A 13,710-nucleotide genomic window follows, 5' to 3' on the forward strand; every position below is an offset into this window, starting at 1 on the left:
TTACGCTATGATACTAAGATTGAAAGCAATATGTTAGTGCGTTACAGCGTTAATGTTGTATTTGCAGTAATCATAGAAGTATCAGTACAGTGGTGGTTACAGCACGATTGCATAGCATAGAAAAAAAAAAAAAGAAAAAAAGAAACGGGGCATAGAATACAACAGGCCTAAACTTCGGGACAACGCGCCACTATCATGTTTAACATCAAATTCTCTGGACGTCTATAAAGCCAAACCTAAATACACATCTCAGACGACTTCAAGCTATTTCCTTGACTGCCATTCAATCTTGTCATCACTGTACATTAATGATACCCTGTAGTCCCATATATGGCATTGATAGATTGCCCTGGTCTCGTATTAGCGTTAGTCATTGTATACTAAATGGAATAATTTATCGTCGGTGTTATTCAGTTATAATTTGATTTGTTCAGGTATTCAATAAGTATATAAGCACATGCAACGCGTATCAAGGTGGTCAGAGTAGTGTCGTGTTTGTTTGTTTGTTTGTTTGTTTGTTTGTTTGTTTTTGTAGCAATCAATTATTGAAAGAGTAATGAAATGGCAGATATGAATTCCACTTATTGTCAAACATTGCACCTGACTAAGAAATTATACTTGCCTCATAATACCCGTTCAGGACGAGTCCCGAGTATACTCAGGCAGGTGTCTAAGAGAAATGCGTGTTTTAGCAAAATCAAACTGTCCTCAACGGGCGCATATGTTAAAGCTTTGCAACTCATCAAGAAATTATGATCAGGGAAAAGCAGCAATGCAGTTTACATATGTTTTCTTTATTTTCATTATGCATAGAAAACTTTGTTAAAAAAAATAAAATAAAAAATCACTCACCAGCACTCTCAATGCAATGACCACAAACTGTACATTTCTGAAAATATTGCACATTCAAAAAGCGTATAAAACGAAAATATGGTCCATACTCCATACTCATGCGTCAGCCATCAGCACTATGAAGCTGATTAAGAAAAAAAAAAAAAAAAAGTTTCCCCTTCACGAACAAACACATGATAAAGGCTAAACACTCATCCCCTAAAATACAGCTGTATTTAAACACATGAAAATACATTTGTTTAAAAATAAAAACTAATTCGTTTACGGTCACCTAATAAACCTCGCCTCAGTAAGATACACTGTATGATACACTGTATCACTGTTGCTGGCATTCCACAGTCAAGTAATACAGGACAAACTGAAGTTCTCTTGGTGAAGCACGGCACACGCACACTGGATGACTTATACAGTTAAGGCACAGATGCATTTCACGTTGATATCGTAAGAAATCGTTCGAGTAATATTTTAGCATAGTGTATGCATGTATAGTACACTTGAATATCCCTCCTTGTTACTCTCAATGTTTTTGCTGTCATTTTTTTCAGTAATTTGTGCAATATGATTTTACATGTCCACATATTCATGTATTGAAAATGTATCCTAAGCGTTTGTCATCACGTGATGAAACCTAATGTACATCAGTGGTTCTCATGAACCTAAGTTTATTCAGCCAGTAAATGGAAGCAATCCTGAAATACATTTATACACAATACACATGTACACGCGTTGCACAAGGTTACAGACTTACAAACATATCCTGACGAAGTTAATTCTTATCAACAGTATAATGAAAATAAAAACCAAAAGGCACATTTGAAATACAGTACTGGGTTTCCACATAATTGATGTACATGATCTTCAATGCCACGAATGAATGGATTCCAATTCACCACATTCATAATCAGGCATACACGCTATGGCAACTTATAAAATGTAATTTGTTTAAACCAGCTCACCCGCCAATGCATATATCATACATATCTATTATATATCGATATTTGTATCAAACGCAAGATACACAAGTAATCTAGACACGGAAGGCAAATTCAAAATTCACAACTACCGTGGTGGAACGGCCAAGAAAGCAATATATCATACATATGTTTGTGGTAACATGAGCATGAGAAAATATTCTCGTATAGAGTTGCTTACTTCATAATTTTCTATTAAGATTTTATAGTTGCTGTTGTTTTTTAACAAATGGCATATGAGCAAACACTTATTTTCCTGAGAGCATTTAGGTCATCAGTTTTCCTGGTGACGTAAGAGCGCACATTTTGCTACACACGATTTCTATTAATAATAAGCTACAACAGCCTCGAGACTAAGTATCAGGTACTTCCTATCATTGCAGGATGGTTTCCTATTCTCCCTTCGTACATGGAGATAAGTGTGTTCCATTGATCAGGCTTGCCTTCGCGTTTCACCGGGGGAAGGACGGGGTGAGTGGCACATTTTGGCAGCGGGTAGAAGGCGCGGAGTTGCTTGGCCTTTTCCTTCTGCCTCGAGATGTTTTCCCGCGCTTCCATCAGCCGGTCGTTGGCCTCCTGTATCATGCGCGTGTCGAGGGCGGCTTTTTCCACGGCGACCTGCGCTTGGCGCATCAGTTGCCTGTGCTCGAGGTAACGCTTCACCAGGTTACGCTGGGACGTCTCGTGCTCGCGCTCCGTCTGCACGAGGTCCACCTTGTTGACGCTGAGCTTCTCGTTGCGGGCTTGTCTGTCGTGGCGCAAGAGGGCATTCGATATGGACGTGTGCTGACTACTGAAGTCGTGGCTGAAATCATTCTCCTTGCGGGAGCGATTCGACATCTCCACCATCTTGGTGCGGACGTCTCGGCGCCTCTCCATGTCTTCCACTTCCCTGCTGGCGTGTTTCTCGTACTCGCTGCTTATCTTGCTGATCTCCCGATCGCGTTTGCGCAGCGCCGCAAGGCGCTTCTCGTCCAGAAAGTTCTTGGCCCTCAACTTGCCCTCAGCGCGCTGCTCCCGCATAGCCGCAACCTTGTCCCGCTTCAGCCCTTGCACATCTGAGCTCTCCCTATCACGATAGGCCTGCAGCACTGCCTTCAGACAGGACAGACCCATTGTGCCCTGGGCCCTGGCAAACAGTTTTTGGTCCGCGTTCATCGGCTTTTTATGCACAGGCTTCTGGACGGGCTTGGCAGTTGCCGCCTTCCGGGTGTAGTACTTCTGAAACCCCGTCCTGACGTCATTACCAGCCTCTCGGCGAGATATCAGCAGATCCTGGAGGGGGTCAAGTTTGTGAGAGGCTGGGACCAAGCCCATGAGTCGAAACTTGACGGTGGACAGCTCCTCGTCCTCAGAGTTTTCATCCGATGACCGATCCCGCTGCAGTTCACCATCCGACAGGGTGCCCAGCATCGAGCCGACTGTTCTATGTTTCTTCTTTGCTTTTTTAACCTTTTTCGGCCTCGAAGGCTTCTTGAAGTCCTGACCCATGCTGCGGAAAAGTCCTGGTCTTGCGTTTTCTGGCAAGATATCTTCATAGGGCAATTCGTCGTCCGAGGGAAGCAACTTGACAAAAAAAGTGGTCTGTCTCCGGGTGCCAGTCCCTGCTCTTGTTGGAGAACCAGAAGTTTCCTGTGGTGAGGATCAGATAGAGAACAAAGAGAGAACACACTTAGCCAGGATATGAGCCTGTGAAGGAATCTTAATTACAAGCTAGATTTCCACACAAGTAAATACTCGCTAAACACAAAAGAAAACGGTTATATGCAATCTCAGATCCGCACTACAGTTTAACCTGAAGGAAATTGCAATCTACTTTGCTTTCATGTGTTCGCAACTATATAGTTTATTGCTTGTTTGGAGCAATGTTTATGGAGTCAAAGAGTTCACCTCCAATGCTGCTACAAACAGACTATCAAGCTAACAATAAAACAATAAAATATATATTACGACATATGTCTACATTCCATTAAAACTTGGGTTAAACAGGACATTAGAATTTATATCTTCTTAATAGATATACATGTACAGTGCATGCACACATTAACTCTTTTGTGGGAAGTGGGTGTATGAGTCTTCAATAATCACTCTTCACTGGAAAATAAAACATACATGTTCCTCGACCAGTCTTGCATCCTGAACGTCCTCTGCCAAAGGGTGGGGTCGCCCAATGGCCATCGCTGACACCAGACTTGGTGATTTGGAGCCAGGTCTCCGGTTCTTTAAGTACGTGTCGTAGTCCATCCCCGTGCTGGACCCCTCCGTGACGGAGGCGCTCATTGCCGCTCCCGGGGAACTCGTCTTCAGGGTCTGGGGAGGGGATGCCGAGAGCTTGCGAGCCACAGTTGTCAGGACTGCCGTGGACGGCGGAGCCACGATCCCAGCATCCTTTGGAGCCGGCTTCCACTCAAGGCCCTTGCAATCACGCCAGAAGCGCTGGATCGTTACCACTGCCCTGCATACGATCAAGCAAATATTGTTGTGTGATGGGTGGATGCTAATTACATTTTTCTTCTTGTGTTATATATAGATTACTACATACTTGCTTATTTTTGTAACTAAAGAAGTTGTCAACACTCTATCTCAGTTTAAGAAAAAAAAAATGTATCTACTATAGTCTTCTACATGAAAGGTCTTTTGAATCACAACTGAATCTGCATCTGTGGTCATTCTGGGGACATACTGAAACTTCAGAAGAGCACTTTGGGCAGTGTTCAAGCTTGATTTGTTTTTTTCACTTGAGCTGTCAACGAAGAATTAAGGAAGCCATTTATATGTGAATATACATGTCCATCTGCACATTTTATAGACTCACATAACCTTTTTTTTTTCTATCATTTTCTCCATACTTCTTTATCAAGGACATCCTTTCTATAAAAACAAACAACTTACAATTATATGTGACTATATTTTTATTATCATAGAGCAATGCCCTTCGTATGGTATGTCGGCTCCTGTAATTAGGCTGTGTTGGACGGCTGACCTGCATCTATAATAATATTGTAAAAGGCCTCAATAAACTGTTGCAAGAGCTGTTAAAATCTCTACAGATATGTGGTTTGTATGTCATCCATGTTTGTCAGGTACAACCTTTTCTTGGGGAGTGGAATCTCATCCCATCGGTCATTTTTATTTCAAAGTTACTTCACTCTACCTGTACCAATGGATAGAGATACACAGACGGAGTCTTTAAATAAAACACACACACACACACACACACACCAATTACAAGCAATATAGGATCCCTAAATTCACAAGCCCACAAGTACACAACGCATTCCAAAAATACACTGTAACTGTTATTTATATGCAAAAATGTTCTATACTTTTTGTTTGTAAAGCACTCTGATAAGCTATTTCTCTGTTGAATTGCGCTGTATAGAAATATTGTATTACTATCATTATCATTATTATTATTATGACTTTGGTTCTGGGACTTTTTGTCCCCCCCCCCCCCCCCCCCCACTTCAGATCTCAGTCGTGGTTTTGGGGTCGACGAATTTTTTTCAAAGGGATGTGGCTTCAAAACGGTATGCCCGGGAGCAACAAATTTGGTCTCAAAAGTCACACGAAACATCGGGGGGGGGGGGGGGGATGGGGTTAATGTATTCATTCAGGAAAGCGTCCCCTGGTCAAGAAAATCAGTATATTTCACAAGCAACTGGAGATCCGTGGACTCACCAGATCTTGGTCCGTGCCATGATTCGGAACCTCCTGCGCGTCACCCATCCCCTGATGAAGCGCTGGATGATGAGGACCGGAGAATGCTTGGCCTGGATGCGGGAGACTTTCTGGAGCACCGACCGCACCTGGGCCAGCTCTTCATCAAGGGAGTTGCCCTGTAAAGGAAATCCAAGGAATACACACATATGCACACACAAATAAAATCAAAACCTTAAGTCTGACCCACTGTTCTAAATAAAATGAGAATGTACACAATTACACAGGGGTATATCATTTAACACTTTATGTGCCATGGTGTAAACCCCCTGCGTGCCAGACTGCGATTAAAATCCAACAATGCAACATGCAATGCAACATAGTCAAGCCCTCTGGAAACATTCTCTCTGTCAAATCTACATAACTTTTATAGATATTTGTTACCCTGAACATGATTGAGTGAAGTTATAGAGAAAATGCCAAGCTTTGCTTTGACGTAAACTTGTATGACAAATCAATGGTTTTTTGTTTGTTTGTTTTTTCAATGACAGGTAGCGACATTTATTGTACAGCCATGACTTTTGCACACAAAACAGTGACAGAAACTTGGAATTTAATCGCAAAATCTACTCGCCAATCCAGTATGGGGCATTGCCTAATATTCCATCCCCACGTAAATTCCAAGCAAGCAACATGTGACGGGAATCGTGAGAAATGCTTTCATTGTAATGTGTCATTTGGCAATTTATCAATCAGTTTTGGCAGGTTTGTAAGTTTCAGCAGAATATACGAACTTGGCACACCACTGACTGAGTTGGGCATGCAAATATGGCACGTAATGAGTATGAAAAAAAACCCCAGAAGAAGATGATGGTGTGGAAAGGATTGATACATCAGGAAGATCACTGAAAATGTTCCAGGAAAAGCATCTTTGCCACACTACGACTGGCCCTTTATCCTCAGCAATAAAAGATTATGATAATAACAACATAATATCATAGCAGAAGAAATAGCTGCAGATCTATACAGCCAAAGAGATTGTATCATTAGTATGGGGTAACATCACTTGGGACGAAAAAGTGAAAGAAGCCATTCTGTTACACTGGGGTTGATACTACCAGTATGGTCTTCAATGGGACATTTTCAATTTTTAACATAGATAATGTGACCTTGATTCCACATGCTATGAGATAAACATCCTGAGGTATTCACAGACATGTATTGATCTACATTCTTTACTTCATTCAATAATTTACAAAATCAGGAAAAACGTACAAATTTTCATTTGTTTCCAGCAGAAAATGCAAAATATTTTGCAGACAAAAAAAAAACCAAAGTTGTAAACATATCATGTTTTCTACAGAACCAAATAAAAACAAAGTGGTAACATTTCAAGTTTTCTATAGAACCAAATAGAAACATAAAATACTCAAGTAATTTGAATCTTATTCTGCAACATTATTTTTTGTATGAAATGAGAAATGAATTTTTGTTACAGAATATTCTCAAAACAAATAAGAAAAGTGCCTACCTTTTTGTCAGGTGTGACGAGATTCATATGGAAGGACGCGTGGAGCATGCTGAAGTGACCTCCAAAGAAGGCATCCTCAATGATTTCCTCATCTGAGATGACATGGTTGTCTAGTGCCTTCAGTGACCATATACTGCATGAACATAACAACACAAAAGATGACATTCAGATTTTTAAATGTGTGATCATATAATCTCTCTGCATTGCAATGAGTACGTTACCTTCTTCACATTTCAAAATCGTTCATGAAATTCACTGAGTTATTTGACTGCCACACACCTAAATGTGAGTTTAGGTGAACCCTTGATTACTCCAATTGCACAAAACAAACTTAAAAAATCGCTTGTTTGAAGGATGGAAACACATCAACTGGGCCACAACCTTGCAAAGTTGACTCACCTCAATCTAACATTAGGTGACTCCCATCAATGAAAAGCCGGCCACTAATGAGCAGTAAAGGTTGTTAATTTCTTGGATATAGGACCACATTAATGCCCTTCTGGGTTCACGGGTGATGATGGTTTGTTGTTGGTCAGACACTTATTGCACTCAGGGAAGTGCTGTGTAGTGTTCATTTCTTTTAATTACTATTATCATTATTATTTTTGGTGGAAAAATGAGCAAAGAAAATGGGATTCCATCGGGATTCGAACCCGAGACATCCGGATGCTAGCCCGGTGCTCTACCGACTAAGCTATATAGAAAGCCCTAGTTCAGTGTTCGTCCCAGAAACCCTAAATTCTCAATGCGCGAATGGTCAGAAGCTATAACAGTGTGTTTGTGTGTGACACACATGTACACACTTAAACCTGGCATATACTCGAAGGATAATTCAACTTGGGGATAAATGCGAGGGATCACCAAAGTGATGCAGTTTTTTGAGTATGTAACAAACGCAAACAGAACAGCTGACCAGAAATGAATATTATTTATTGGTGGAAAAATGAGCAAAGAAAATGGGATTCCATCGGGATTTTTGGACGGATTTGATGAATAATGCCTTGCAAGGGGTTTCCATCTCAGTTTACCTGTTGACAACGTGATGCCTGTAGGTCATCTTCAGACTGATCGGGGTGTCGTACAGTGTCAGGACCTGAAGGTTGGATGCTGCCCCCATGGCCTGCAAGTAGTCCAGCCGACTGATGCTGTTGTTATGGAGATACAACATTCGCAGCTCTCTCATCCCTGACCAGAATTTCTCATCTGGGAGCTGGTTGATCTAAAACCAGAATAAAGGGATAACAAGATGTTAAAAAACAACAACAAAAACAGCCTACAAGACAAGAAAAGAACACAAAAATATCTACAAGTGTTTCTTCAATTGTAGAATGTGATAAAAAGGTAACACGAGTTGGAAGTAAATATACTTCTCCTTATAGTGCCCTGAGAATCATTTTGACTAATTTACACATGTTACTTCACCAATTTCAATAAATGAGTTCTTTGAAGAAAAAAAAAAATTATGATAAATGCTGTGACATTTTATGTCTTTGGACACTTTTAAGAGAAGTACAAACCTGGTTGCCATGGAGATCCAGTTTGACCAGACGCCTGCATGCAGCCAGCCCCTCAAAGCTCTTTATGTAGTTTGAAGCCAGGTTGCACACTCTCAGGTTGCGGCACTCTCCAGTGGCTCCAACATCCCTGAGGTGCACCCCGCAGAGCCGCACCATCTGGACATCTTCTAAGTTATAGATGCTTCCGTCCTTTTCTCGGCATGCCTGCAGACAATCAAAAATGGATGGATTTGCAATAATTCCAATGCATTTTCAGTTTAGACATGAAATTGTCAACAAAGTTGAAAACAAGCCAGATAAACAATGTATGCACTACATATTAGCCAAATTGATCATCGATGACACAGTTAGCTCAGTTGGTTTCTGGTGCACCCAATAATTCTCCCTTGGGTGAATGTGGACCCGGAAAGAGCTAGTGTACTTGTCCATCAAAGACCTTGAGGGTAAAGACCAGACCACATTGGTCAAAACGTCGACTGAGTAGGTCCTTTTGCAGGACCACATTCATCCAAGAAAGAATTTGTGTGAAGCACTAAAAACCACTAGGCATACAGTACAACTCCCCATGAAAACTTTGAGAATACACTTGTAATTCATTTGTTAACTTATTTTGAGAATTGAACATTTACAATGTACTGTAAAAGTGGATAATTTCGCGCGACTAATTTGTCGCACTTGGCCGGGTTAGAAGAGTTTCGCGTGTTTTTAATTACGTGGAATCAAGTCAAATCAAATCAACTACTGGCACACATGGCAAGCAGAAATATTATTCGCATGCTTTTGTTTTCGCGCTAGCTTCTGATTGCGCGAAATGCACGAAAATTTCAACATCACGAAAATTTCCACTTTTACAGTAGTACTGTATCACACATACATGTAACATTTTGATACATCATTTTAACATAATTTTAAGGCTACAACATCAGGAGGCATGAAAAACTCAGAGACTGCACAGATAAACCTGACCGCAGGGTACCTGTAGAGCATCTACTTAACTGTGTATAGAGTATCAAAGTATTCCTTACTGTCAAAATCATAGCATCTGTGGGGGAAGCAAGATAGCCCTTTTCCTGTGCTTGCTTGAGGAACTGTTTATTACGCTCCTTTTCCATGATGCTGCGTAGCCGGCGAGGGCGCTGTTGCTCTTGGAGCCAAGACAGCAGCTGCGGTTGATTGGCCATGGGTTGCATGTGACCGGCTGGAAGCATTGTGCTGTTTGGTGTCCTGAAGTTTTTGTGGGCTCCAGTTCAGCTGTCGGATGGCGATGCCCCTTTTGCTTTTAGAATCACTCGGCCATGTCTCGTGTGAATGCATCCAATTGTACACCAGACACCTATATTCAGTTTCTCTTGTTCCTGTTATGAATTACGAATACAGACAAGAGAAGAAAAAAATGAGTTACGTAATGTACAGACAAGGACAGCTGGTCAGCATACAGTGCAGAAAGCAACAAAGTGTTCTGAAGTGCCATATTGTATAGAAATCCCAGCATATCTAGTCAGTGCAGTGCAATGCAATCGATCATGCAGCCAAAATGTAAAATTTTATGGGAACCACAATAAATACCATTATGACTGACTAAGTATTACTAACCCACAGGTTACAACCAATTGCAGATTACAGCATATACAATTGTAGCTGTGACAGGGTTGTCATTTACGCTAAATCAAGGGCTGTTGAGCTTCTCTTTTTTGTCAGGCTTCAATCATTTGGCTCAAAATGCTGGACAGTATCTCCTACACAAATGCACTCCTTATTCCATACAGGTGCAATTCTCATGACGATTCTACTGGAAATATGACCTGCTATGTACTTTTCCCAGATGTCCTATCAACCCAAGCATCCCCTTCACCAGTGCCAATATCCACTTACACTCTGTGTTGTGTAAGTCAAGATACTTACAAAGTCAAATATCATTAAATTTTATGTTATGTATGTGTACAGCCCATGATTTGTGTCTATGAAAGATAGAGGCTTTCTAAATATTCACTTAGAATAAGATCCTAAACCTGGACTGCGGTAAGAAACACACTGCAATTCACAGTCCAGATTCATTCTCGACTGAAAAACAAAAACAAATAAAAGGCAAATTTGTAGTTCTACGGCCTAGATCTTAGGAGACCCTAATTCTTTCATTGTCCACTCACATAAAGTGTTTTCACTGTGCTTCCAGTTCTACAGAGACTTTGATAGATTTTATGGACCAAGCAGTTCCTCAATTCCACCCACACGTCAGGAAAAATATGGTTTTCTAGATAATTAGATAATAGCAGTACCAGTATTAGGTTTCTTGAGATTGAGAATCTAAACCCAATGTACCCTAGATGCAGTCCTAGAAAGTCTATCTGGTCTTAGACTCCTATGGCCTACACATAATGTTAAGTCCTGCTCTACATTTTTTCAGCGAGTCTCAAAGATCAGTCTCTAGACCAATTTTGTATTTATTGTTGGAGATACAACATATACAGTAGACCTAGATCTAGATCAATTCCATGGAGACTAGGATACATCTGGCTTCACAGAATCCCTCAAGCCTCATCTGAGGAGTAACACTAACAGACCGAAGGCTCTCATATAGTCATACTCATACGATGTACCTGATACTGCCTGCAGGGGGCATGGAAACCAATATAATGCAATGAGTAATGCATGCACTCTCCAGTGTCAGTGATCAGTTATCTCCATACATGTGTAATAGGAGTATAAGGGTGTCAATGAGCTGGTACAGTGGTAGCTGTGATTATTTTATTTCTAGGTTGGTGAATTTAACGCTAGATACAATCAAGGGCAGTGAGGTACCTCAGCCTACTCCGTTTTCCATATAGACAACATCTAGGGACAGTGCAGTGGTTAGATTTAAGCATCCCCACACACACACACATATGGCCCCACACATATACACACCAGTGTGCCTAGCTACGAGAGGCTTCCGTTGCACTGGCATTTGTTTCTTCAGCTTTCAGGATCAGGAATCAGAGAACCATCAATAGGCCCTAAATTAAAAGTCCAAAAATGTTCTAATACTCTTCTGAACAGACAGATTTTTCTGTGTTCAGGTTTTGTCTAGGCTACTAGAAAGTAGAAGGTATAGAACCTAGTTGGTAGTTGTACCAACAATGTACTAACGTTAGAAGTTACTTACAGTCACTTGGGGACATGCCATTATAGGTCCCAATAAGTACTAACGTTAGAAGGTACTTACAGTCACGCTTGCCATTATCTGAGGCCAAACGACCCGTTTACACTATTAAACGTTAGACTTAGACTAGAGGTTCCAGTAGGACCTATTGCTATGTTACTTAGATAATCTACTGTTATCTTGCCGGCTAGCCTACTACATATGTAGCCTAGGGGCCCAGGGCCTTGCCCTTGGCTTTATTTAGAATTTTAGCCTAGTGGACATGACACCCCTACTTGATATCCATTATCAGATCTCTAACATTAGCCCGACCAGACGCGACGCCGTGCAAACTTTTGCATATTGTAGAATTCTAGTAGGACCTAGGCCTACAGCGACACTAGTAAAATTTGGCAATTAAAATTTACCAGTACTACCCAGTAGGATCCGATGTAGGGCCTATTGAAAGCCTACATATAAAACAGTAGGCCTACTAGTACTAGATATATTCAACTTCGCCCTTTGTTAATACTGTAGTAGATCTTACCCTTAGACCTAGTACGTGTAGTACTAGTAGTAGAACCCTAGTTCTACTTCTAGTCGTGGAAGTGTAGATCTCGGTATTTCTACAACATGGACACATACACTTTGTGCGACATGCAGTACAGCGGCTGCTGTGTGCAACACACCCGGACCCGGACGAGACACCACCGCCGAAACTACGGGGCAATCTGTATCACTATCAGAGGTCGCGTTGGATTCTCCGAGCTGCAAAATGTAGCAGCAGTAGATTCCACATTAAAGGGATTGTTAGGGTCTTGCATCGTATTGCATGCAACAACAGAACGAAACTTAGGCAGTTTTCTTACCAAACTGGCCCACTGGTATGGTCACTCTATCACTCCACTTGATTTGAAGCTGTTAAAATCTTGTTTTCGCAAGTTGGACAAGTTTCAATCGTACAACACATGCACTGCAACCAGTCAGTAGGGGGTGTACACAAGAAAAACACCTGCTGCACACACACACACACACACACATGATACACGTACGTACACTATACAAGACGCCGACGCAGCGGAAGAGCCGCCTTCGTCGTCATGGCAGCAAGTGCCAGATCCGACAAAAATAACAAACGCCCTCTTGTGTCAACCGTGAACAACGAGCAAGAGTGATCGCTCGAGCAGCTAACCTCACGCTCCTTTTCCGGGCTCCCAGAAAGAAACCTGTGTTAAATGCGGCATATTCCATAAATCATAAAAAATCAATCGAATCATAGAATTTTTTTAAATTGAAGCAGATGAAGGGAAATTTTCTCTGCTTTCAAGCAAACAACATATTTTGGGATGTTCTCCAGCTCTAAAAAAAAAAGTTAAGAGCCTCCATACGAGACTAGTCATCCAGTCACTCTCAAAAACAATATTGCATTATTTGCTTATTACATAATGAAACTAGATATATCGCTACGGCTACTGATATGCCTCCGCCATAATGCATGGTTCTCCTAATAGGTCTATAGTACAATGTCTTGACAATGTGTGATGACAGTTTCACACAATTGGCAAAATATTAAAATGACAGGTTTGACACAAATGTGCTGAATGTTCACTTTCCTAGAACTAGGTTCAATTGGATGAATGATTAAAATGTCAGAGTGCAGGTATTTGGGGAACTGATGATTTTTACTTGACTTTTGACCCTTTTATAAGTTTATGCATTTAGTAATTTTCAAGGTATTGAGAAAAAGTATAATTTCAGTATCAAATGGGAAAACAGCATTATCTAAACCTGGTCTTTGACCTTTGACCTCACAGTTCCACAGAGAATCACTGTTAGGTAGAACATGCATAAATATGTAAGTTTCACGATGATACCTTGAGTTACTTTCGAGATATGGAGGAAAAAGTGCAAGTTAGCACTTTCACTTTACCTTTGACCCTTTGACCTTTGACCTTTTGGCAAGAAACTTCCCCAAAAATATATATTGGGTAATACAAGCCATACATCAAGTTTAAAAAAAAAAAAAAACCTTCCGGCATATTGCATTTTAAGGAAAGTAGT

At 40.9% G+C, this 13,710-nt stretch overlaps 1 protein-coding gene across 1 annotated transcript; it reads right to left on the bottom strand.

Moving 5' to 3' along the window:
• Positions 1-780: 780 nt before the first annotated feature.
• On the bottom strand, positions 781-12,607 carry LOC140240421 (uncharacterized). Its single transcript, XM_072320187.1, has 8 exons — positions 12,519-12,607; positions 9,557-9,886; positions 8,532-8,735; positions 8,043-8,233; positions 7,015-7,147; positions 5,505-5,662; positions 3,936-4,278; positions 781-3,455 (listed from the first exon to the last, which is right to left on the bottom strand). Exons 2-8 carry the CDS (start codon positions 9,737-9,739, stop codon positions 2,184-2,186), a joined length of 2,484 nt encoding a protein of 827 aa, XP_072176288.1. The 5' UTR covers positions 9,740-9,886; positions 12,519-12,607; the 3' UTR covers positions 781-2,183.
• Positions 12,608-13,710: the final 1,103 nt, after the last annotated feature.

The sequence above is a fragment of the Diadema setosum genome, chromosome 17 (assembly GCF_964275005.1).
Source record: "Diadema setosum chromosome 17, eeDiaSeto1, whole genome shotgun sequence".
In the NCBI taxonomy this organism is placed as follows: domain Eukaryota; kingdom Metazoa; phylum Echinodermata; class Echinoidea; order Diadematoida; family Diadematidae; genus Diadema; species Diadema setosum.

Excerpts from the sequence above, each read along its gene's own strand:
- LOC140240421 (XM_072320187.1), bottom strand. The coding sequence starts at position 9,739 with ATGCTTCCAGCCGGTCACATGCAACCCATGGCCAATCAACCGCAGCTG. Across the intron at positions 8,234-8,531 it reads TGGATCTCCATGGCAACCAG|ATCAACCAGCTCCCAGATGA; the intron begins GTTTGTACTTCT and ends TTCTGGTTTTAG. Across the intron at positions 5,663-7,014 it reads TCGTCACACCTGACAAAAAG|GGCAACTCCCTTGATGAAGA; the intron begins GTAGGCACTTTT and ends TTTCCTTTACAG.